At 49.3% G+C, this 24,559-nt stretch overlaps 8 protein-coding genes across 8 annotated transcripts; 6 read left to right on the top strand and 2 right to left on the bottom strand.

The window, feature by feature from the left end:
* Nucleotides 1-68: 68 nt before the first annotated feature.
* On the bottom strand, nucleotides 69-1,903 carry ASPSYDRAFT_54533 (uncharacterized protein; the record flags this gene model as incomplete). Its single annotated transcript, XM_040848867.1, has 6 exons — nucleotides 69-310; nucleotides 375-586; nucleotides 671-933; nucleotides 970-1,189; nucleotides 1,252-1,529; nucleotides 1,583-1,903. The coding sequence occupies 6 exons, from the start codon at nucleotides 1,901-1,903 to the stop codon at nucleotides 69-71; spliced, it is 1,536 nt and encodes a 511-aa protein (XP_040709010.1).
* Nucleotides 1,904-2,402: 499 nt separating this feature from the next.
* Nucleotides 2,403-3,652, top strand: ASPSYDRAFT_39997 (glycoside hydrolase family 88/105 protein). The gene has a single exon (XM_040846001.1). The coding sequence runs from the start codon at nucleotides 2,500-2,502 to the stop codon at nucleotides 3,592-3,594; it is 1,095 nt and encodes a 364-aa protein (XP_040709009.1). The 5' UTR covers nucleotides 2,403-2,499; the 3' UTR covers nucleotides 3,595-3,652.
* Nucleotides 3,653-4,231: 579 nt separating this feature from the next.
* On the top strand, nucleotides 4,232-5,947 carry ASPSYDRAFT_138793 (curved DNA-binding protein (42 kDa protein); the record flags this gene model as incomplete). Its single annotated transcript, XM_040840872.1, has 5 exons — nucleotides 4,232-4,268; nucleotides 4,526-4,609; nucleotides 4,681-4,785; nucleotides 4,868-5,668; nucleotides 5,748-5,947. 5 exons carry the CDS (start codon nucleotides 4,232-4,234, stop codon nucleotides 5,945-5,947), a joined length of 1,227 nt encoding a protein of 408 aa, XP_040709008.1.
* Nucleotides 5,948-8,564: 2,617 nt separating this feature from the next.
* ASPSYDRAFT_140726 (putative PHD finger domain protein) lies at nucleotides 8,565-11,277 on the top strand (the record flags this gene model as incomplete). The annotated part of the gene is made up of 3 exons (XM_040841073.1): nucleotides 8,565-9,901; nucleotides 9,985-10,767; nucleotides 10,818-11,277. The coding sequence occupies 3 exons, from the start codon at nucleotides 8,565-8,567 to the stop codon at nucleotides 11,275-11,277; spliced, it is 2,580 nt and encodes an 859-aa protein (XP_040709007.1).
* A 742-nt stretch (nucleotides 11,278-12,019) lies between these two features.
* Nucleotides 12,020-13,915, bottom strand: ASPSYDRAFT_194205 (dolichyl-P-Glc:Glc1Man(9)GlcNAc(2)-PP-dolichol alpha-1,3-glucosyltransferase ALG8; the record flags this gene model as incomplete). Its single annotated transcript, XM_040843687.1, has 6 exons — nucleotides 13,749-13,915; nucleotides 13,583-13,661; nucleotides 13,328-13,521; nucleotides 12,781-13,274; nucleotides 12,595-12,734; nucleotides 12,020-12,544 (listed from the first exon to the last, which is right to left on the bottom strand). The coding sequence occupies exons 1-6, from the start codon at nucleotides 13,823-13,825 to the stop codon at nucleotides 12,020-12,022; spliced, it is 1,509 nt and encodes a 502-aa protein (XP_040709006.1). The 5' UTR covers nucleotides 13,826-13,915.
* A 132-nt stretch (nucleotides 13,916-14,047) lies between these two features.
* Nucleotides 14,048-16,274, top strand: ASPSYDRAFT_39990 (putative lectin family integral membrane protein). Its single transcript, XM_040846000.1, has 7 exons — nucleotides 14,048-14,509; nucleotides 14,569-14,635; nucleotides 14,693-14,763; nucleotides 14,831-15,011; nucleotides 15,060-15,254; nucleotides 15,304-15,841; nucleotides 15,906-16,274. Exons 1-7 carry the CDS (start codon nucleotides 14,421-14,423, stop codon nucleotides 16,031-16,033), a joined length of 1,269 nt encoding a protein of 422 aa, XP_040709005.1. The 5' UTR covers nucleotides 14,048-14,420; the 3' UTR covers nucleotides 16,034-16,274.
* A 1,750-nt stretch (nucleotides 16,275-18,024) lies between these two features.
* ASPSYDRAFT_39987 (DDT domain protein) lies at nucleotides 18,025-22,270 on the top strand. Its single transcript, XM_040845999.1, has 8 exons — nucleotides 18,025-18,353; nucleotides 18,439-18,527; nucleotides 18,609-18,674; nucleotides 18,736-18,879; nucleotides 18,939-19,041; nucleotides 19,100-19,116; nucleotides 19,174-20,780; nucleotides 20,846-22,270. Exons 2-8 carry the CDS (start codon nucleotides 18,525-18,527, stop codon nucleotides 21,900-21,902), a joined length of 2,997 nt encoding a protein of 998 aa, XP_040709004.1. The 5' UTR covers nucleotides 18,025-18,353; nucleotides 18,439-18,524; the 3' UTR covers nucleotides 21,903-22,270.
* Nucleotides 22,271-22,434: 164 nt separating this feature from the next.
* Nucleotides 22,435-24,248, top strand: ASPSYDRAFT_39986 (coenzyme A transporter). Its single transcript, XM_040845998.1, has 2 exons — nucleotides 22,435-23,001; nucleotides 23,069-24,248. The coding sequence occupies exons 1-2, from the start codon at nucleotides 22,681-22,683 to the stop codon at nucleotides 24,047-24,049; spliced, it is 1,302 nt and encodes a 433-aa protein (XP_040709003.1). The 5' UTR covers nucleotides 22,435-22,680; the 3' UTR covers nucleotides 24,050-24,248.
* Nucleotides 24,249-24,559: the final 311 nt, after the last annotated feature.

The raw sequence follows: 24,559 nt of genomic DNA, 5'->3' as shown, positions 1-24,559 counted from the left end.
CATTTTTACTCACTTTCTAAGCATTGAATAAAACAAGTAGTGACAAAAAACCTATCCGAGATCTATCTCTAGTACATGTACCGGAAGTAAAGATTCTCCTGATCAGTGCGGTCTTCAAACGCATGCGCTAGATTTTCCTCGTTAGGATCAAGACCCGCTTCAAGAAGAATGTGGTCTTTCTTCTTATTCTGTCTAGACAGATAAATCCGCAGGAATATGATCGTAAATGTTAAACAAACGTAGCAGCCCAAATGCACGCCAAAGGCAGTGAGGTATCGAGGGGCGTCGTTGTCAAGGAAGACTTGAGGGCCTGCTGAGATCAGCAAACTGGTCTACACACTGTAAATCGTAATAGAAGAATGGGTGTATAATACCGATGGAATTTCCAACAGCCCAGGAAACAAAGGTCGTCGCGATAACAGCGGACTTTTTGGTCGCACCGCCGATATTTCGAGAGACCATAGACAAACCCAATGTCTGGGCAGCCCAGAATGACATGGTGATGTAGTAGCTAATTAGAAGACCGATCTTGGTGGCGAAATTCTTATTTTCCACAGTCATCAGGACGAATGTGCCAACGTATGACCTGGATATGTTAGTCTTGCCATTGGGTAGGAGTATAAGGGAATCCAAACAGTGGGGAAAAGACGCAATCGGGATAGGGACATACGGTGTAATAAATCCCAGCATAATGTACAGGTTCTGACCAGTCTTCTTGATCAGGAACAAGGTCGTGAACAGCACAATAATAATATAGAAACCAAGGACCATTGACAATAACTGAGTCTGTAGCACAGAAAATTCAAAGCTTTCAATGACTATATTAGCAAAGTTGGCCAATCCGCTGGTTGGAAGCGTAGTAAAGATCTGGATTGCCATATAACAGTAGACCTGGGGATCACGGAATGCTTCCAAAACCTGATAGGCGCGAAACTGTTTATTCTGCAGTCCTGTCTGGTTGGATCAAACGCGCTCGATCATCAGACGTTTATCGTCCTCATTGAAGCATTTAGCACGCATGGGCGAATCAGGCATCCACAGGATCACGAAGATCCCCCACAGAACAGAGATGCATCCATATGTCAGGAAGAGAGCCTGAAAGGACTTGATATGGTAACCATTGCCAATGAGACTGAAGCAGTAAGCCAAGAGGCCACCAACTACTTGTTGTCCGCCATTCATCATGTACCTAGTCTTTGTAAGCCAATTGGGCTAGGGGCGATGTTGGGGAGATCGAGTCATGGCACCTACCAGTAGGTGACAATTTCTGCTTGTTCATGCCGCTTGTACCACATACTAGAAAGTAGAACAAATGAGGGTTGACAAGCAGCCTCAAATATACCTAACAACGTGCGGACAGCAATTAAACTAGGAAAGTTCTTGCAAACTGAATGTAGAGCAAGGGTGGCACCCCATAGAATGATATTAAGACCCAGATATTTGGCAATCGGAACGCGTTGGATAATCAGATTCGTCGGATATTCAACAAGGAGGACGGCGATGTAGATGCAGGTTGTTAACCAAGAGTACTGCCCACACACAGTCAGTACATGGGGTATTGGCTGTGATAGGATGTAGGAACCTTCTGGCCATTCTCCAAGCCAGCATATTCCCTAATACCCATAATAGAAGCAAAGGACATTGTTCCCTTATCCAGCGCCTGCAGGAAGTAGGTAAGGATCATGACTGCCAGCACGCGCCGGTCGATCATTTTGCGCAGACGTTTGTTTGTTGCTTCGTCGATTGAGATGGATTGCTGGCCGGCATACTGCTGGATTTCATTGTCCACACGCGAATAGTCGACAGTCTGCTTATCTATAGCCGCTTCGGAGAGCACTTGCTCCAGATGAGCCGAGTCCGAGCCATCCTTGGTTGCCGTAGAAGTCTGAGCGTCGTCAGCCATTATAGATAGGACTAAGAAAACAAAGATATCCACCTCTTAACGAATAGGTAGGGATACAGGGCATGATGAATTGAGAAGGGAGCGAGTCGCCTTTTATCAACATCGTTCGCCGTCAATGGGATTACCCCAGACCCCAGGTCCGGTACCCCGGCCTTTACTACCAGAATGCCTGCCGCTTATATTTCCTTAATGCCAGTAGTACCTATGGACCATGTAGGTGTATTATCCCGCGTTTGCTTGGGGAGCAGATGCTGACACTCGGATAAATTACTAGGTAGGGATTAGACCTGTTGGGGGTAAGAGAGGGAGGGAAAAATGTCCGTCTGAATCGGAAAAGCGCTAGATGATCCCAGCCTCTCCCAAGTACTAAATGGCGGGTGCTGATAAGACATGAATCGCGCAGGCTAGGCTGGTGCGTCGCGTCTCCAATCTGGAGCTCCTTGGGGGTCCTGCGGATGCCCAACGGCCCCCTCTCTTTCGCAAAAAATACTTGTTCAGGCTCTCTCTACTTGAACAGGCACAGGCCGGGGGCATAAATAAGCAGTCTGGGACAAGAGCTTGGTTCCTCTACAACATCTCACCTTTACATCGTTAATATGCCGTTTACCCCTTCCCAGGCCCATGAGACGATCAACCGCCTCATCCATAACCTCATTAATATCAGAGACACAAGCGGCCAATTCATCCATCATCTTGAAGATGGGCGCATTGTTGACACCAAATCGTGGACTGGCTGGGACTGGACGCATGGGATCGGCCTTTATGGAATCTGGAAATACTATGAGATGACAAATGATAAGAAATATCTCGACATTATTGAGGACTGGTTCGCCGCGCGATTCGCTGAAGGTGGCACGACAAAGAATATCAATACCATGTCGCCGTTCCTAACGATGGCGTACGTCTACGAGCACACTGGAAACTCGACGTATCTTCCCTGGCTGGACGCATGGGCCGAATGGGCAATGCACGACCTTGAGCGTACCCGATTCGGTGGCATGCAGCATATCACATATCTAACCGATAATTACCAGCAGCTCTGGGATGACACGCTAATGATGACGGTCATGCCGTTGGCTAAAATCGGGAAGTTGTTGAATCGGCCTGCATATATCGCCGAGGCAAAGCGCCAATTCCTTGTGCATATCAAATATCTCTTCGATACTCGGACGGGCCTCTTCTTCCACGGATGGACATTCGAAGATGGCGGCCACAACTTTGCTCGGGCTCTTTGGGGTCGCGGCAATAGCTGGATTACCATCGTTATCCCGGATTTCATTGAATTACTGGACTTGGAACCCGGTGATCCTATCCGTATCCATCTGCTCGACACTCTCCTGGCGCAGGTAGAGGCATTGCAGCATCTACAAACAAAAGATGGGTATTGGCGGACGCTGCTGGATCATGAAGATTCATATGTCGAGGCCTCTGCCACCGCCGGGTTCGCCTACGGTATCCTCAAGGGTGTGAGGAAGCGCTATATCAGCGACAAGTTCAGACCCGTAGCGCAGAAAGCGATTGCAGCTGTCTTTGGTGCGGTTGATGAGCAAGGAGAACTCAGGAACACCAGCTTTGGTACAGCAATCGGCGACACCCTCGAGTTCTATAAGAATGTTCCATTGACAGCCATGCCCTACGGACAGTCCATGGCTTGTCTGAGCTTGGTGGAGTATCTGCTGGGGACATTATAGACTCAAACTAGCATCCAATGAGAGCAGTGATTATTCCTCAAGTGCAATATGTTGACGCCCCCGGGCTATTCAGCGCCTTACTAGCACGAGAAGTTACAGGCTGTATGGATGGGTCCAATTCGCGTGACGTATTCCTCACCTGACACGCCGAGGTCGAGTCTCGTAACAGCGTTAGTGGAGGATGTGCGTTTGTTTTCCCTCTTAGTTGAAATTGCCACCGGGGGTTGTTGTAGAAGATCGGTAAGATCGGTATCAGAGTACGAATCACCCCAAAATAGAAAATAACAAGGCAAGGCCGGATACGTAGTGACATCAGCATGAGGGCCTCACTGGCGAGAGAATCGACGGAAAGTGGGCGGTCTGGTAAGAAACGGTAATTGCCATACAAAGCCCTACCCAAGGCTTGGCCCCTCCCAGCGCACTCACAGGAGCTCTCAGCCAGAGCCCCGCCAGCTCTGTAACCATGATACGTAATGGGTACTTTAGGTGCACACGACTGACTGCAGCTCCATACCTTCATTATCTGGCCGACGAAGCTGGCTAATTTTCCTCCTCCTCCACCTCCGCACGACTGCTGATTTTTGAGCCTTGTTGCCTGTCACTTCCTCGCACCAGTGCGAGCTCGATTCCATTTACAATGGCCGAAACCCAGACCGCCCAGACCCCCGAGGTTGGTAAGTGTTGACTGCTGAGCAGTGCCCCTCTTCTGCTGTGCGAAAAAGCTCCGCGTTTGTGGGCTTCACGCTTGCTTCATCGTCATAACCGGGTGAGATGGACAGAGCCGCTACGCCCAACCATCCGCGGGACTCACCTATGAAATTCTTCACATCTGTTCCTCTTCTCCAGTCGGATGCCTTTATTCTCGCATTGAAACTGTTTCAGCGTGCTCGTCGCAACAGTATCAGCTAACCACTTCTCGGATTGTCTCCAGACTACACTTTGAACAACCCCGATACGCTTACCAAGTACAAGACCGCTGCCCAGATTTCGCACAAGGTCGTCGAGGCTGTCTCAGGTGTGTTGCCCGAGCGCTAACGCCGTTCCAAACCCTACCCTGGAGTGACAAGTCTAATCTGAATTCTCTAGCGCTATGTGTCGAGGGCGCCAAGATCGTCGAAATCTGCCAGCAGGGTGATAAGATCCTGGACGAGGAGCTTGCCAAGGTCTACAAGGGCAAGAAGATCACAAAGGGTGCGTTACGAGCCCCCTCCATTACCTTGCCCAAGGCCTGAAATGCTCCCCCGAGTAGTGTACTGACCTGCCTGTGTTGCAGGTATTGGTCACCCAACGACTGTTTCTCCCAGCTCCTATGTGACCCCGTACACTCCCCTGGTATCGGACACCCAAGAGGCCGAGACAACCCTGAAGGCTGGTGAAATTGCCAAGATCCAGCTTGGTGCTCAGATCGATGGATTCGGAACCATTGTTTGCGACATGGTCGTTGTCGGCAAGTCTGAGGTTACCGGCCGCGAGGCCGACTTGATCCATGCCACTTACTACGCCAATGAGCTACTTCTGAGACTCATGGCGCCGCCCGGTCTCCTCGCTACTGGATCCGAGGAAGAGAAGAAGAAGGCGGCCGCCGAGCGCGCTCCTACCCAGGCTCGCATTTCTCAGCTGATCGAGAAGGTGGCCAAGATTTACGACTGCAACGTCGTCGAGAACACAACCACCTGGCAATTCGAGCGCAATGAGATCGAGGCCGAGAAGAAGATCATTCTTACCCCCAGCGCCAACAGCACGAGGGGCGAGGGTGTCCCCGACGTTGGTGAGGTTTGGGGTGTGGAAATGGGCCTGTCCCTTGGATCCGGAAAAGTGAAGAACCTGGACCACCGCTCCACCCTGCACCGTCGTACCACTACGACATACCAGCTCAAGAGACCCAGCTCTCGACAGGTCCTTTCCGAGGTCGTCAAGAAGTTCGGCCAGTTCCCCTTCAGCTTGCGACAGCTCGATGACGAGAAGGCCGCCAAGGTCGGTGTCCTAGAATGTGTCCGTGGAGGTGTCCTACGTCAATACGAGCCTGCCGGTGAGGCCGATAACTCTGCGGTTTCCCGCTACCTGACCACAATTGGTGAGTACAGACCACTTATTTGGATGCCTAATGTGTAGACATTCATAAACTTCGAATCATTGACTAACACGTGCCACAGCGATTACCAAGAACGGTATCACCAAGCTGGCTGCTCCTGCTACGCCCGACTTTGAGAAGATCAAGTCGGACAAGAAGATCGAGGACGAAGAGATCCTCAAGATCCTTGAGCTCCCGCTCTCGAAATCCACCGGATCCTCGAAGAACAAGAACAAGAAGAAGAAGGCCAAGAAGGCTGATGGTGCTCAGGACGCGGAATAGATGGACTGCTCAATTGGTTGAATTTTGCTGTACCTATTGGATCTCGCCCATAGTCCTGCCTCAGACTCACCCTGAGCTCATGTCCTGTGACTATCTGGCCGCCGGCGCTGCCTGTTACCACAAGCCGGAGATGGAGAATTTTTCTTTTTTACTGTAGGGGAAGAAGCAAAAGGCTAAACCGAAGAACCGGTCATAAGCCTTCCATCCTTATCCCATATCTATTAAGAACCTTTGTCAGATAACAAGTACATTAAAAAAAGTCACATGAGAGTCGCACATAGTCACAAGTACCTAAGCAAAGAAAATAATCCATCACAGGAGCCATCCTGTGAGCAAAAGACGTGAGATAACAGTATCTTGCTTGTATTATGAAGCCATTCGCCCTTTCTAGAAGTATTTTCTTCGATGATGCGCCCTCCCTAGGTAGGGTTTCACGATTGCTTTGGGTGAAGCCATTCAGAGGGGTTTATTGAACGATCCCTGTTCCCCAGCCATGTCTGTAACCGCTGAACCTTAGTGACACATCTTGTATTCCCACATCTGGCGAAACAGCACTCTTTTACTTGGTCGGTATACCTGGTGTAGTCATTAGTCTCCCGAAGAGTTGTCCTGGATTATAGTCAGTCGGTGTGATATAGGGACGGAGCCTCACCGGTTGTTGTGACCTTTTATCATGACGTACTTTCTCGCTGACTTCATTAGATTTAGAGGCTCATCGGAAGGATTCTATACTCTAACTATGCCGGCGTCTTTCGATGCCCAACTACCATGTGTTATTCGGATGCTAAAGCCGATCATGGGGGTGCACCTAACCCCCGGCTGCATGTAACTGAGCGGTCTCAAGGGCATGATAGACCATTTCATCAAAACAGCAGAGTCGTATGTAGAGAAATACATCATGCCAATTGGTCTACAGATGTGTTGTGGTGCCTGGTGTTGTGAGTGGTGAGCTGGTCATCACTGGGGAGTGGGCCAACGAAAAGGCTCGTCTGCCTCTTCGCATCTCTCTTCCTCTTCCTCTCTCCCGGCTGCCTCCCCCCCATCCACAGAAGACCTGTCCTTTTCTACCCATAACCCAGGTATAGCTGGAGTGAATTGCTTGGCTAGTCTGCTCTCTACATTTGTTTCTGTTGTTGAAGTCTGCCCCTTGTTCCTTCTGGCCCGGTCATCTGGGCATACGCACTCCCGAGCGAACTCCGAAAAAGTTGCTGCTGGGCTATAACCTATCAGTGCCCAACGCAAGATTGACTCTGTTGTTCTAGACGTCTATCTCGCTGCGACTAGTTTCGTGTGTTCTGGCTGATTGATGTCTCTCGAAATCAAAGAGCGACTGTGAAACCTGTCCGGTATTGACAACCCCTACCTTCGCCTGCCTAAGGACAGCGCCACCAACACGTTATTCACCTGTCGCCCGCGCTGCGTATTGAGCACTTTCAGTAACACATCCTATTCTCATATACAGTAACACTCCTCTTCCTTCTAACATCTTTGATTTCTGTTCAAACCCCCTTCCCAGATCTTTTATCTCTCCTGCCCTCTTCTCCTTTCACTCCCGTCTTCATACATCCACGCCTTTCCATTTCAACCTCCAGTACACCTCGCATAGTCTCTACCACTGAAAAAAAGATCTCTACTGACCTTTTCAGGAATTCTCGAGCTGAGAGAAGCGTTCTCTGTATTTCCGCTGGTTCTGGGATACTGAGGGTCACCTTTCCTCGCTTCAACAAAGAACACAACAGGTTGTGTTTTCATTGTCCACCGAGGCTCTTAAGCCACTTAACTCTGTAAGTCTCTGAATATCCTATTACTTCACGGAGAAAAGAACCTAGCCTTCTGGAATAAATGCTTCGCTTCTGTTGGGTGTGTTGGACTTATCAGATATCCCTGGCTCCTCGCCGCAATAGCCTACCAAGACGCTTTCCACCTTTATTGCCCTTTTCTTCTTTCCTTTACGGAGCATCGTGATTTGTTTTACGTGTTTTCTGAAGATCTAGCCTTGTTTTTTATCATTGGGTCTCAATAAGTTACAGTTGACTTGAGTCCTATGCTGACGGACAAGGCTTCAGGTTTCGGAAAGACCTGGGAGATTACTTCTCAGAAACTTTGCAGTCTTGCGACAACTTCTGCATTCTACTTTGGATACTGCATATTGTCTACCTACTTTTTCTGGTTGTCCTTGTGCTTATCCTGGACTGTAACCGCCAAAGGTGGGTACGTGAGCATCTGGTAAGTCCACTATTCACAATATAACCAAAATTCTCATTCAACTTGTATTGATCATTATTTGATCTCAAATTCTGACGTTTTACTCGTGTTATTTAGGTGTGAAATTCCCGTGGTTGGTGCAGCATCCGCGGCGAACCCCTGGGAGCGTGATTGGGGCTCGGGACCTCGAAAAGTCCCGTTTCGCAACTCCGCAATCTTTCTTTCTTCAACCGCGCGGGCTGGCCACGATTCCAACCAGCCACGCCGGGCACGGTCGCTGAGTTCAAGGAGCCTGTTCATCGGTAAGTAATATTTTAGCTGAAGAAGAAATTTACTTTTTTCTCTATATTGTTCCTGGAGCTAATAGCATGCTGCGCAGGCGTCCCGATTGTTGTGCCCTGCTTTCGCAACAATGGCACGGAATCTCCGTTCGTCCTCCCACGCAAGGTCAAACGACTCCCGACCCTCGACACCAGCGCAGAACACGGCCAATATGGCTTCGTCTTTCACGGATTCCACCAGACCGCGTAAACAACGCCGAACTGGAAGGACTTCACGAGTAGCGACAGATCCACTTCGAGACACGCCGGTTTCAAGCCAGTCGCAACCCGATCAGCCTGAAGAGACCCAAGTGAATGGTGTCAATGGTACACAATTGCCTGAACAGAACGGGGATTGGGCTGAGCCAGAACTAAGAGCACCTGTACCGAGCTATGATGATACGCCCTGGTCAGCGGTATCCAGCAGCGCAAACCCCGTACTAGGAACTATGCGCCCATTAGGCACAATGCCCTCTGCCGCGGACCTGCGCAAGGTTGGGCTGGGACCATCCAAGCCGGGTACCCCTATCATTCCTGCCAGGAAGGAGCTGCAACCCGAAATAAATGGGGAGAAGAACGATGACATTCAGACTCCCTTGACACCCGAGGAGCAGGCTCCTGAGCCGGTTCCGCACAAGCCTACGATCGAAGAAGATCTAGCAGCATTCGCAATATTACCTGTTCCCAACTCCGGGGATGCCGACATTGACACGGTCAAGGATGCAGTCCAAACCGCGATACGATTGGCTTCAGACGCTAATAATCGCCCAGTCATCAAGGGACTGCTCCGTATGTGGGAAAAGTGTGGCAATGACCCCTATGCGCTCAATATTCTAGATGGGGTTTGTCAGGAAACACCCGGCTCCCCGCAGAGGTCCATGTTTCAAAAGGTAATGCAAGGCGCTTGGAGCGAACTGGAATCCCAAGATGTTGCAAGTAACGAAATTGCTACGTTACCAGGCCCTCGACGGGCCCGTTCTGGTAGTAGTGAATCTACCCTATCGTCTGCGAAGTCACTTGATGCCGAGACCTATGCTCCTGCCGTCGCTTCCGCGGCTTCCGCTGGACACACCAAGAAAGGAAAGCAGGCCAAGAATACAAAGCAAAAGAAGAATGTTCCGGAACGTCGCTCCGTGTTGGCATCCAGTGACCGTCAACGGCAGACGGCATCGGAAAACCCCGAGCTTTCAACGGAGGCTGTACAAGCAAAGAGAACTCGATTGCGGAAGTCTATCCCGAAGATTGTAGCTCCCGAGAGTGGGCTTCGTTCTTCTTTGGCTAAAAACCCTCGATCAAACTTGTCTTCTCCCGGGCCAGTCACGAAGGGTGTAGATGACTCGGCCGATGATGCAGCAACGCGGACAGAGCGCTCAGAGAGTGTGTCGAGCAGTGATGCCGGCGATAACAGGCGCCTTACACCATCCCTAAGGTACGTACTTACTTCCCCCGTTGCCTTTGGCCTACAGCCCTTCCATTTAGATATTGGACACTAGAATGGCTGACTTGAACTAGTGACGACGAGCCCGCGGAAAATAATGATTTCTGTCGGAACTGTAACCGCAGTGGACGGCTCTTGTGCTGCGATGGCTGTGTGCTGTCGTTCCACTTTTCCTGCCTAACACCGCCGTTGGATCCTGCAAACCCTCCGGATGGTGATTGGTTTTGTCCCAAATGCTCGGTGTCGCAATCAATGAATACTCTACTCGGCGGCATGGAAAAGGTCTCGGACAGAGACTTCGCATTACCTTCTCGCATTCGAGACTTCTTTGCTGGAGTCCGCACCAATGACGAGGGAAGATATGAGGAGGTCACATCGCTACCGCGCCTCAATCCGCGTGCCGCTCGGGGAAGCCGCACTGGTCGCTACGATGACCCATTCCTGTTACGAACCGTTGATGCAAAGGGAAACCTCATTTTCTGCGTCAAGTGTGGGCGCACCACTAATGGCTGCCGGCCTATCATCCAGTGCGATTATTGCCCCTGTGCTTTCCATATGGACTGCGTTGATCCACCACTCGCTGTTCCACCAACCCAGCGACCTGGCAGCGATCGCCTCCATCACACTTGGATGTGTCCGAATCACGCCTTACATGACATGAAATACACTGTCACGGATGAAGAAGGATATGAAACAATTAAACGCATTCGCCGCCCAAAGAATCCCCGTTATGTTGACATTGAGATTCTCCCAGAAGATGATGAGGATGAGAACCTGGAGGAGCACGAAACGGAGGGTGTTACTTACCGTGTTTCTGAAAGAGGTGTTAAGCTCGACTTCATCGAGAGAGTCAAAAGGTTGGTCAATTCTCCTCTTTTGCGCCTTTTATTTTGCTAACCAAACGTAGGGAAAACGAAAATTATGCGGTAAAGAAGGAGGCAGCCAATAAGTACTTCGAGTACGCAAAGGCGAGCTTTGATAACCTCACGTCCAAGGCAACCACTTTTTACGCGTCTCAAAAGCCAGCCGTTCCGGAGGAGGACACCACAACCGCAATATTGAATTCGCGGACGGTGGCCGAGCGCGAAGCAGCTGCAAACCTGATATCCTTCGCGCAGAGTAATCAGGTCACTTGGCGAAATGAAGAGGGCGGTAGAATCAGTCTCTTGATCGACCAACTCAAGGCAAATGAGCCTAAGGGCCTGCCTTCCCCGAATGACGAGATTTCCTCCCTTCGTGCTCTTCAAAAACTCATTGAACAGCGCATCAGTGTGTTGAGCCCGCAACGCGCTACCGCACCCCAGGACGCTCGGTCCCCTGAAGTTCAGCCTACCTCGAGTGAACAAATGGCAGCGTCCCCTCAGTAAGGCTATGGCCACATTTATCTTCCTCATAATTTCATCCTATATATCTTATTGGCTTACGATGAACGGCTTCCCTTGGCTACGGTTTTTGCTTGCTGCTTCCGTTTTACCTCTTTCTCGTCCCACCAATTTCGGCTTTGACTTTGTCTTTTCAAAAGGTTCACCTGGCGCATAGAGAATGGCATTATCGAGCGTGTCGATTATTGCATGAAGTCCAGCTACCAATGGCTGTGAGGACTTTCCCCTACCGCTTTCCCTTCTACCCTGTTTTTATCACTTTACTCTTTTCTTTTTTCACGCTCATTAATCACCCGTCCCGCTTGTTCCTTTTTTCGCCGCGCATCAATCATCAAACGTGTTTGCTTGCTTGAAGACTGCTACCAAGAGGGAAAACGGGCTGTATTTGCGCGGCCTGAATTTCTCCAGTTCACCGAAGAGATTCTTCCAATCTCGATATTGCGTTATCCGCCCTATTCTTCGAGGGTGAAGTACCATGCCATCACTGGCATGTGGAAATATGCGAATTAAGCTGGAATCATGAGCCCTGCTGAGCAAATCCGAACCGCATATGTATGTATTATACGATAATTTTTAGATCTTTTCCTTTTTCCTCTTTTTTTTTCTCTTGTCCCGTAATCTACCTTGAGGTCCTTAACAGGCCAGAAATGAAAACATACTGTTGTTTACCGATCAATATTCAGGAAATTTTAAGCAAAGAGATTTCGATGCTGGTCTATTCTATAGGCTAGGCCGTAAAATAAACAACCATAAACCCAACCCAGCTTCCCACCACCCCAAGCGCAGAATAACTACTCGTAAACATTAAGGGCAGGAACTGATACCGCTCCAGGCCGAACACAAGCTGATGGACCAGCGAAGTATAAATAATCAGTGGAATGGAAACAGTGATGTAGAGTAGGGAGAAGCGATCGACGAGGAATATCCTCGGCCGTTCGGGGACAGGCGCGAAGCGGTCAAAGGCGAAGAGGAAGAGGATTAGCCACAGAAGGGTATAGACTGTTTTGAGTGGGAACTCGGCTGCTGTGAAGAGGAGGGGAAAGAGCGAGACGTGGCCCGCCACGGCTATGGGTCGGAATGCGCTGAAGTAACGTCGGTCTTTGAGAGCGATTAGACTGAAGGGAATGATGATTAGGAGGATGGCCTTTTCATGGACGTGCCACCCGAAAAGGAACGAGGCATAGCCGCAAAGAGTGAGGGCCCCGATGAAGGTGTCTGGGTCAGGACGACGCCAGAGTTTGATTAATGGGAGCTAAACTGAGTTAGAGTTGTGAACGGTTGGTCTGAAGGAAGGGGTCCTACTAATTGAAACAGGAGCGTCAAAGCGAATGTGTGTTCTTTGGAGACCTCTGGCAGTACGGCGAAAGATGTATCGCCGACAAGACCGCGGGTAACGCTAGAGAGAGCTTCGTAGTTGACTGGGAGTCCAAGTCTCGGGGCAACTGCAATGGTCAGCAAGGTACAGACCAACAGTAGGTTTGCACGTACGTGGAATGAGAATGCGATCTGTAAATGAATACATGGCCCAGACGTTCGGGGCCCAGTATGCATGGCACAAGCCTCTTGAGAACGGAAACAACCGATCTTTCAGTTGAAGTAGTTGACCCCAGGACGCAAATGGGCCAAAGGCCAGCCCGAATATTGTGACTACACTCAAACCCAGCTTGATGATGTTTCCGAACCGTGGTCGAAACACCGATTTGGGGTCCAGGCAATACGCTCGCAGCAAGTAGACGAAATAGGCGAGCGAGAGATAGAGGTAGATGTGCTTCAGGCAGAGCAGAACGGCGAAGGCAATCCCGCTGTAAAGTAAAGTCGATTGCTTCCGAGCCCAAACGATAGAAAGAATTAGTATCCCGTACAGAAAGCCGTTGTATTGAAAATGAATATGATCAATGATGAATAACCCGGGAGACAGCAAAATCGACAAGCTAGCGGCATGCGCGAGGTGTTTATTAGGCTGAGGAACGGACTTGATGAATCTACATGGGTAAGGTCAGTTAAGCCTCCAGATATGCGCGGCAACGGTACTGACTGTTTGAGGGCGAAAAAGAGGACAAGTTCCGTCAAAATGACCGTCGCCCTCTGAAAGTATACGGTCTGCCAGGAATCGTAGTTGAGATTCTGGACTACAAGCATCGCGGGGTCCGCATATTGCGCCAACTGAGCAAGCGCCCACTCAAACGCGGCGAAGAAGGGAGGATAATCGAGAGTCCATTCCGAGGTTTTCTAGCCACAAATATTGTTATTTTCGGAACAATCAAAGCAGTGTGGAGCAAGGATCAGGTACCTCGTAGTACCATTCCTGTACGGGCAACGAATGCGTGATAGCCAGCCAATTGCGATGAACTTCGAAATCAGTTGACTTGCTGTACCATGAATTCCGTGAGTCAGCATCTATCGCATAGAACTCGGGCAAATTCGAAGTTTAGGGAATTAACTGCCAGGTAACGTACTAAGCGGGGAAAAGGAGGATTTTGAACGCCGTTGCGACAATGGCGCATTGTGTCAGAGAAGGGTACAAGTCAGCCATTGGAGCTGTGATTGGGCATCCCGAATATGCAGTCAAAGGGAGCAGATCATTTGAAGCGCTCGTGAAGCTTTCCTGGTCGTCCAATGCTGTAGAAGAGCGCGCAATGTCGAAGCTTCTTGGGCGGCCCGACGATCGATCCGGGGGGGGGGCGTGCACGTGACTGCGCGTCTCGGGAGTCCGATCTGGACCGCTGACGAAAGGCCAGTGTGTCCGTCTCCGTATATCGTGGGGAAAGCTCTTCGACAGGCTCGACAGGCTTCGACTTCTGCCATTCAATTGATCTTTGTTCGCCGCTCTTTTCTGCGCAACGGGTCTTCAGCTCCATTTCTATCGCTCTTCTATCGCCGTGGTATTTGGGTGGACCGTCATCTTATTGCCTTATCTCCACGTACCACCGCGGAGCTTCGTCGGGTCCCGAGCCATATAGACCTTGCTATCGTCTACATTTTTCGCCCATTGTCTCGGTTATTTTACACCGTCTTGCTTTATTCTCCTATTCGGATATCCATTTACTGCAATTGCATCTCGCTACTCAATTCTTCTTTAACACGACAAGACGTGGCGCCCAAGTGATTGCCGCCGAATTATAGACACCATGAAGATCCCTGCTTCATCTTTCCTTCTCTTTGCCGCCGCTACAGCTCAGACGGTAATCGAGTCTTCGAGTTTTGGCCATGGCGCCATGTAATTACCTTCATCCCATTATTATTGCTTGTATTTGGCGTAACTGACCGCCCGGACAGGGTAGCACCTAGCCGTGACGGCGTTCCAGGCTGGGACCTAGGGGGCGAAGGACATTCCCCTCAGATTGTACGTGTCCAAGTTGCTGGCATCGGTCATCCAGGGGCAAGGGACTAACATTCACAGCTTTCCAATAAAGTCATCTTAACACCGCCATACCCAGGGAACACAAGAGGATATGCCTGGTCTCAAGCTCCGTATGTCATGTCACCCGATATCATCACGCAATCTTGATAACTGACGCACGGACACTAATTTCAACAGACTTTCCCATCCAGAGTGGACAGCAGAGTTCCAATTCCGAGCCACTGGTGTTGAGAGAGGAGGGGGAAATCTCCAGCTTTGGTATGCCAAAGACGGAAAGGATAAAGTTGGCTCGGCCAGCATATACACCGTGGGCCAGTGGGATGGCTTCGCCCTGGTTGTAGACACCCATAGTGGGAGGGTACGTCGTGCAGTCTTCTCTTGCGTTCCGTGGCTGACATCTGGCTAGGGCGGTAGTGTGCGGGGATTCCTCAACGACGGTACGACGGATTACAAGAGCCACCGGAGCGTAGACAGCCTGGCCTTCGGACATTGCGATTATTCTTACCGTAACCTTGGACGGCCATCCGTCATCCGCATCAGACACACTAATGCCATCTTTGAGGTCACCGTGGATGAGAAGCCATGCTTCTCGACAGACAAGGTGCGTATCTCGCCCACCCAAGCTATCTGCGTCTTCTAACCCGATATAGGTCATTCTTCCTGCCGGGAATACTATCGGTGTCACAGCCGCAACTCCTGAAAATCCAGACTCTTTCGAGGTCTTCAAGGTCGAACTACAGACCGCTACATCTCCTTTTGGAAAGGCTCCTCCTATCCAACAGCAACAGCGCAGCAACGATCAGCAGCCTCCTGCTGTTCAGCTTCAAGATAGTTCTTCCCAGCAAGCGCAAGCCATACCAAACGATATGAACTCAATGAACACCCAGCTCGCAAACCTCGGAGCCCGTCTCCAACTCATCGACAAGGCTATTGCCAACACCATGCGCGATATTTCGAGCCAGGGCTCCAAATCCAATACCAGACAATCAGAACTCCTCCAACGGCTCGCGACAAAAGACCATGTTCAAGGCCTCGATGTCCGACTCCAAAGAATGGAACAGACTCTCCTAACTATTCAACGAGACCTTGAAGGAAAGGATTACCGTGACAAGTTCAATCAACTGCACGAGACTCTAAGGTCCTCGCATCTCAGTTTGACCGAAAACATCAAAGACAATTTCCTCAGTGGTAGGTTTACTTCTCGCGCGGCTGCATGTATACCCGCGGAATAGTTTTCTGACCTCTTAAATAGTTATCACGGCGTCTACCCCCCGCATGGGCTTCTTCATCTTCCTGGTCATCGCGGTCCAGATTCTCCTCGCCGGTTCATACATAATCTACAAGCGCCGCCGTGCCAACATGCCTAAGAAATTCCTCTAACCATGTCCTGTACGAGTAATGGAAGATACGACACCAATCTTTTCTTCATGTGTATGGGATTAGCCGGTATCAGAAGGTCTTTTTAATAACGTTATCATCTCATGTTTTGATTACTTTGGCGCATTTGTCCTGTAAATTTGCTTGGCTTTTGTTCATAATTATTACATGTATATTTACCTTTTGGAAAACCTCTATATACATTGTTAACAACATCAACATGGGTAACACGCGACTCGCCCAAGGTTTCCTTTTCCCGTAGGATGATGTAATAGCTATGTTTGCATTGTTTGGTTAATCCACGTGTTTCCGCCCGATAAACCTTGACAGACCCACCAGATTGGCACGGGCCTAGCTTTAATCGGGTTAGCTCAAGAGCTAAAATATGATCAATCCGTTTGGTGACGACTCCATACTTCCCGGTGATGGACGCCCAAGGACTGTTGGGGATGGTTTTGGGAGGATAATTGTATTTGATTACAATATTTTAAAATGATAAGTCTATATATAAAAGATTTGGCATCTATCTTCATTAGGTTGCATGGTTTTGAATGGTGTTGCAGCCATGAGTGTTCATAATATATATTCTTCGGCAGAACGGTTGGGGTGGCGGAACGCTATATTTGCTCGGGACTCATTCGGGAGTTGATCTGTATCGAACCAACACCGTCAACGAAAAATTCTTTCCATGCGCATAAGAAATCATGGTCACAGGACCCGTCGGAGATATTTATTAACAGAGCAGACATCTATCTACTTAACCACGTAGTAGGGGTAGTCAACGTCGCCAATTAAACATGGCCTCCTCGGGTATACTGCGAAAGACCCTAACTTGTGGTTCTAGTTTCACCGATATGAGAAATATAATATTATTACTTACTGCGACGTAGCGACCAAACAAAGGGGCTATATGGGCGTCTGGTTAAGCATATATACTTCCCCAACTACTCCCTGATAGGTGAGGTGCTTCTGGGGCAGTAAATGGATAGGATCAGCCAAAGCGCAACCATAATTTGAAATAAATTTTTGCAATTTTCATTCAGGTCTATGCGCCTGTATTGAGAATTATGGTTCATGAGCTAGATCCCAAATGCGTTTGTATTGTGATGGTGCATTTCTTACCGCCAGACTGAGTTAACAACGTTGAAGAATGGGCACATCTTGGAAAAAAAACATTCAGTGATTGACAGGGATTTTCAAATTACAAAATCAAAAGCAGTGATATAAGAACGTGGGTGGGATATCTTTGGTCGTCTCTGTGTCATTGGTGGTTTGTTTTGCTTGCAGCGCGGCCGGGTAATTTTTATGGATCGGAACAAATAAAGCATAATGCCAAACGAATATTGAACACTACGCTGAGATAATGTATTTTATGATTCAATTAAATCTTCGTAGAAGAATAGGCGCAGTGGTGGATTTATTGGTTCCTCTGGTTCAGATATGGAATTGTCCGTGCAAGTTGTATAGTTCCAGTATATCTGGTACAAAATGAAGAAGGCAAAAAAGGGTCTGTGCATTATTTGAAGGCTTAAGAGTGTAAATAAATTATAAATAAACTTGAAAGGTAGGCTGAAAGAATGTTTTGATATGCGGTGGTAGGCATCTGTAAGCGTTATTGTTCTTTGTTTGCTGCACGAGATCCCTTAGATGTCTCGGCGAATGTCCGATACGTTTCTAACAGAAGCAAGTCTCAACTGCAAGATGAGTACATTAGTATGGTATGGGAAGATTCGGCAGAAAAAAGGGAGCAGATCGAGTGCAAATACGCATGGATAGGGCAGAGAGGCCGCGTTGTGGAGGCACAAGAAAGCACAAGTCGGGCAAAGCAGCTGGAGAGAGTCAGGCCGGGTATGATGAGTCCCAAAGAGGAAAAGCTCCTCCGCTCGACGTCCACTGCGGTGTGGGCCAATCAGCAGCTGCAGTCCCTCGGCGGCCCTCCCTCAGCCTTCAGGGCTCTCCCTCTCCTTCACCCGGTTCTGCCGCCGCTTCGGTGCGGCGACCGCTTCTCCTTTCCTCCTCCACTGTCCTCTTTCAGAAGTTCTTCTCTTCTTCTCTTTCTCCTCTCACCTTCTCTCCTCCCTCGACAAAACTCCATCTTTCACCTGCTGCGCATACTTGAACTACGGACTTCCCGCCCTCCGGCTCCGCTGCGTCGCAATTGTCGAGTATTTACATTTGCTTTCTTTTGCTACCTCTGAGTCTGGGTAGTTCTACCTTTTGGTTGCCCCTGCACCTGCCCGCTTTTTGCCATATCCGGTTTGCATCTGTGAACATATCAAGTCAGGCCTCGGGCTTGCGGTGCGACTGGGACGCGTTTCTCTAGGTAAATTTACTTTTACAGCCGGAACGGAGGCTATGTTTGTGGTCCCGCACACCGCGACTCTTGCTAATTACATTTCGCGCAATAGATATTCCATGCGTTCCCCGCCCAGAGTCCTTGGATGTTTATGATATTTCGACGCGTTTCCCTGCCCGTTAGCATATACAGGTCATAATGGTGTGTTGAGAGCTTCGATGGCCCGCGAAACCTTATCGCGAAAGACGATAGGCGCGGCTGGCTAATAAACATTGCTCCTAGGTGCTATTTAAACGAAAACCCGTCCAATACCTCCCGCGACCAGTTATTGAAGATGACAGCTCCGAGGCATGTGTACTCCGCCGATATCCGCGCAAAGGGAAAATATACTGACATGCGCGGCGCGTAGGTCTGGGTTATTTCAGAGACAAATGAGGTGTTCACCAATTATGAATCGTACCTCCAGCGCATGGATTTCTATAAACAAAGGAAATTCATCTGCGAGATCACCGGTCATTCTGGATTGAATTTCTTCGAAGCTTTTCGAAGTGAAGTATGTCGACCAGGTTTCTCCCATAACACTGAGATCAACCCTAACAAATAATTCTACAGATGGAAGAATCCCGAGAAGTCAACAACTCTTTTCCCGAGGCGCTGAAAGGTCCTATTTTGCGCAGAACACAGTTCTCCACAGTATCGCGGGTCGATCATCTCGGTAGGCGCCCCAACTCTTTACCCAGATACTCCGTGACTAACTTCGTGTGTGTTAATAGTGGACGAAATCTTCGAAGTGAGTGACAAGCCATTGGCGACTCAGCTGGTGCTCCCATTTACTCACAAACTGTAGGAATTCAAGCAAGAGTTCTATCCTGGTGAACCGGTTCTCATTTTACTGGATGACAATACCCGCCTCCATGGGGTGATTAGGGACAAAGCCAACTTTGCAGAGCAGCTCTATCCGGATGGAACCGTCAAGACGCCCGCTCATGCGACATATCTGGTCAAAGTATTGGACCGTCCAAATGAAGAAGCGCTTTTGGATCATAATCACATCACTCGTGATAGGAAGACATTCACTAAACAGATGCTTCGGGCTTTCATAAAAAATAATGTGACTCGAGAATCCTGGAATGGCGCTCCTTGGCTCGTTAAGGCATCGATCGCTGAAGAATATAGAATATCGACGGAAGTGCCGAAGCACCTGCAATATGGAGCCAGAGTCGCCGAGAAAAAAGCACAGAAGAAGGCAGATCAAGAGGGGTTCTTCGGATTTTTCGCATCGCAGCAACTCCCGGAGCTGAAGCCAGCGGTTAAAGGTCAGAAGGTGAAACCATCGGATCAGGATTTGGCGCGTTCAGAAGAGGCACAATTTTTGGAATATAAACGTTCCTTGAACGGGAACCCAAGTTTCCTTGTTGGCAACAAACCTACGAATGGGTCCCCACTGGCTTCGAAATCCCAGGAGCCGGATAAGAAGCTGGTTCCTAGCGTCGTGGTGAAGGCTGAGCCACCGAAGGCACCATCCCCGCCACCAATCAAATATCCTATTGAAGACCTCGACATCCCTCCGAACCGTGAGAAAAAGAAACAGCGGCCGCCACTTAAATTTTTGAAAGCAAACGAACTCGGTGATCCGGACGATGAAGATCTCTTACAGGATGAAATTCAGATGGAATCAGTGGGACCTTTGCTTGAAACATGGAATACGCTCAACGTCTATTGCGAAGTATTCCAACTGGATTCATTCACATTCGACGACTTTTTGCAGGCAATGCGTTTCTCATCGGACGAGGTTGATTGTGAGCTCTTTGTCGAAATTCACTGCGCTGTTTTGAAGAAATTAGTCAACGCAGAGAAGGATAATAATGGCGCAATCCAAATTTCCCTCCCAGAGCTTCCCGAAGAGGAGTCTGATGATTCAGACGAAGAGGAAGAGGAAGACGAAGAGAACGAAGAGGATGAGGCCGAGCCTACACCAGAACCCGCAGTGACAAGAATGACGACAAGGGGTAGCTTGGCAAAAGCTGAGGCGGAGGGCTTGAAGGCATTGGCGAACGGCCAACCCGAACCGAGCGAAGTCAAGATTCACCGCGCTAGTGAGATGTTTTCTGAGTACGGTTGGGTTGATCGTCTGCGGAAACGGGATTTCCGGAATGGTGGTTGGGAGATGATTATGATCGGACTCCTCTACCAATTGTCCGTTCGGCCGCGGATGGAGGAAATCTGCAACAAAATACTTGAGAATCTCGCGCCTTTGGACCAAGAACCAACACAAGACACCGCCCGCGAGCAATATGCGGTTCTCGACGTTAATCTACGAACCCGAGCCCTTCAAATTATTTGCATGCTCAGTTTGGAGACCAAAGCTATTCGAAACTACCTGGAAGAATGCAGCAATCAAATGACGGAGTTTCGAAAAGAGAAGATCGAGTACCAGAAATCTCGGAAAGCAGCGTAAGCACAATTTCCTGATTTATATTCTTGATATTCAAGGAAACTAACAACTTTTTTTTTTTTAGACTGGAGGAGCTTCGTCGACTGCACCAAGAGCGCAAAGCTCTTCAACCCGAACCCGAGAAGTCACCAAGCCCCATACCAGAACTGGAAGCAGCTGAAGACACGAAGATGGGAGGTATGGATGGAGATTCACAAGTGGATTCTGATGTAGATGGGACGCCGCAGCGATCTCTTCGTGGCGGCGTGGATCGGGTTATCGAGCGGAAGCGAAAGCTAGATGAAGAACGAGAACGAAAAGAGCAGCTTGCTAAGCAACCCAAGGGATCAAAGCAGTACCAGCGTGTACTGAAGAAAATTGAGGACCAGAAAGCTGCTGTTGCCAAATTCGAGGAGAAAATTATAGTCGTTGACAACGATCTTAGAGAGGCCGATTGCCCGCGCACAAGGTGTCTAGGGAAGGACCGTTTTTGCAACCGATACTGGTGGTTTGAGCGCAACGCAATGCCGTATGAAGGGATGCCGAACAGTTCAACTGCTGAGGCGAAATATGCAAACGGTCGTCTCTGGGTTCAAGGCCCGGACGAGATGGAGCGGCTTGGTTTCATTGACATTTCGGACGACCTGAAAAAGCAATACCAGAAACAATTCCATGTGTCTCCGGTTGAGCGCAAGAAGCACGAAGAAGGACCCACACGCCTTTCGCGCGCGAATGAATGGGGTTATTACGATGAGCCAGAGGCTATTGAGAAACTCTTAGACTGGCTTGACTCTCGTGGTGAGCGCGAGACAAAGCTACGGAAAGAGCTCCTACTCCATCGCTCCAACCTTACCAAATGTATGGAAGCACGCCACGAGTTTCTGTCACGGACGGAGGACGACTCAGAGGAAATGCCAACTAAACGGGTAACAACTCGAAACAAGACGTATGTGGCTGACGACAAACATCGGTGCTTAAATTGGCGGAACTCGACGTCTCTAGCAGAGAATGGACACCTTCATCTTGATGCATCTCGCCCGTCCAAGCGTGCGCGGAAATCGGGCGATGATCCCAAGGAGACCAAGGCCACAAATCGACAAGGGAAGCCCCTCACGAGGCAAGGCGGGCGGTACAATTTTTAACACCAGTCACTGATTTATTTGTTTGCATACTACGGACCACGGTTCTTGCATTTTTTGGGCCGACGGCGTTTGATGCTTTTACCAGGATTTCTGTTCGGGGAGCGCCCAATAGCAGCAAAAAGGTGGCTTTTCTCATTTTTAACACACGAGCAACACGACCATGAATATCAGGCCCGGTTATACAGTGTACATTGCATTAGAAAGGCGGCTGTGGTCTGGTGTTTAGAGACAGGTGTACATGTTGGAGTGTTAGCGATCATTGATTGAATACATAGACAACTGCACAATAAGTTAGTTGAAATTTCATGTGAATATTATATAATCCAACTTATGAAGATTACATGAGTTAAAATATCAGCCAATAAGAGCCATGTGAAAGCAAATCCACGAGGCGGAAGGCCATGCGTAACGTGACCGTATACAGCGGTGATTGTAGTGGGAGAGGCGGGTATCGGCATGTCAGGGCAGTAATGTTCCGCTTTGAGTCGGCGCCACTCGATGACGCCCGGGCTCTCCGCCTCTCCAATGTTTTCGGGATTATTATTCAACGCTCAATGATCTTCTTCAAGTAGGCTTCTCAGCATTGATTTGATTTCCTATTCGACAAAAGCCATTATACAGCTTGCAACCTCTTCGCAAAAAGGACAAACTCCAGAGAATTCCCCCCCTCTTGCTTTCGCTTGCCGTCGCAGATCCATGGCCGCGAATATCCGGTAGTCCGTCGGCCCCAGATTTCTCACCACCTGAATCAACCGAGCTTGCCTGTCGGCGTGCGCTCATGTCTGCTGCCGCTACCGACCATGCGCAAGCCAACTCCCCCGCCGTCTCCACGAGATCCTCTCCTTCCCACGTTATAGCAGAACCGCAGACTCGGAATCAGTCTGCTTTTCAGCAGATGGAATCCGCCTCCCACACACAACGGCCGGCATCACATAACATTGGTAGCGGGGCAGTGGTGGCCGGGCCTCACGCGACCACCGCCGACGATGGCTTGAATCGATCGACTCAGAGCAGCCGTAGTGGCGGCAAAGAGACGAATAAGAGAAATGCCGATTATATTATGAGGAGCGGGCTCGCTGGAGGGTTAGCGGGTTGTGCGGTAAGATTTGCCCCCCAGACTTTGTACGCCAGGCGGGGTGGGAATAACTGACAACTTTATGTTATAGGCCAAGACAGTTGTTGCCCCTCTTGATCGAGTGAAGATTCTCTTCCAGGCGTCAAATCCTCAATTCGCCAAATATACGGGTAGTTGGGCTGGGCTTGTTTTCGCTGTCCGCGATATCAAGCGCTATGAGGGCGCTCGAGGTCTCTTCCGAGGCCATTCAGCGACACTCCTTAGGATATTCCCATATGCTGCAATCAAGTTTCTAGCGTACGAACAGATCCGGGCGTTTTTCATACACTCAAGAGAACAGGAGACACCGTTCCGTCGACTGATATCGGGAAGTTTGGCGGGTATAACCTCGGTATTTTTCACCTACCCGCTAGAGTTGGTTCGGGTGCGGCTGGCGTTCGAGACCAAAAAGTCGTCAAAGGTTTCCCTTGTTGATACCGTACGGCAAATCTACGGCGAACGAGTTACACCTCCGAAAGATCTCTTAACGGGCAAGGGTGCTCCGTTGGCTGCTACCTCAGCCGCAGAGACCGTTAGCGCTACAGCCCAGAAAATCGTACCCAGTTCAGGGTTTGCAAACTTCTATCGTGGTTTCACACCCACACTTCTTGGAATGCTCCCATATGCCGGAGTGTCCTTCCTCACTCATGATACAATTGGCGACTGGCTCCGTTTACCATCTCTCGCCCCATACACGACCATTTCACGATCCGAATTGCCCACTTCGGGTCACCATAACTCACGGAGGCCACAGCTGACAGCCGCGGCAGAATTGTTCTCAGGAGCGATTGCCGGTGTGGTCTCGCAAACATCATCCTACCCATTTGAGGTGATGCGCCGGCGTATGCAAGTCGGAGGCGTAGTCGGTGACGGGCGTCGTCTGAGAATCGCTGAAACAGTGCGGACAATATGGATGGAACGAGGGTTCCGCGGCTTCTGGATCGGATTAACGATTGGCTATCTCAAGGTGATACCCATGACAGCCACTGGCTTCTTTGTCTACGAACGTCTCAAGTGGTCGTTGGGGATTTAGACGTGGTGTTCCCTTATTTCCTTGTCTCTTTTCTTCTGTTTGTCTGTTCTGGCGTCCATTGGGTTGGTTATCTCGATGTCGTTATTATATCATACCCATTCTTTTGCATAACTGGGTTACATACATAGCTCACATTGTGGTGTGGCTGCTTAGACGAGTGTCTATCTGAATATAAAGATTAGAGATTTGCAAACCTGGGTTTTCAATTTAAAATTTGGCACTCGCTGCGAGATTTCTCAAGACCTACGACACTTGTGACCGTGACACATGTTTCGCTGGCAAGGTATATCATATCGGTCCGCGTAAAATTATAGCAAGAGCTGTTAGAATTCGTGCAAATGCGGGTATGATTTACATACAAGGTGAAAAAGTAGGTTTAACAAACACGTAGAAATTTATTTTCTGTTATAGCTAGCAGACCCGATAGTATACTAACTGTGATCTATGGGTAAGCCCGTCATGCAGCAGAATGACACCTAATTGGTAAGGCAGAAACACAAGGCCCACTTA

This window comes from Aspergillus sydowii (genome assembly GCF_001890705.1).
Source record: "Aspergillus sydowii CBS 593.65 unplaced genomic scaffold ASPSYscaffold_1, whole genome shotgun sequence".
NCBI lineage: Eukaryota > Fungi > Ascomycota > Eurotiomycetes > Eurotiales > Aspergillaceae > Aspergillus > Aspergillus sydowii.
Note: the sequence above shows the minus strand (reverse complement) of the source record. Positions and strands in the feature narration are given on the sequence as shown.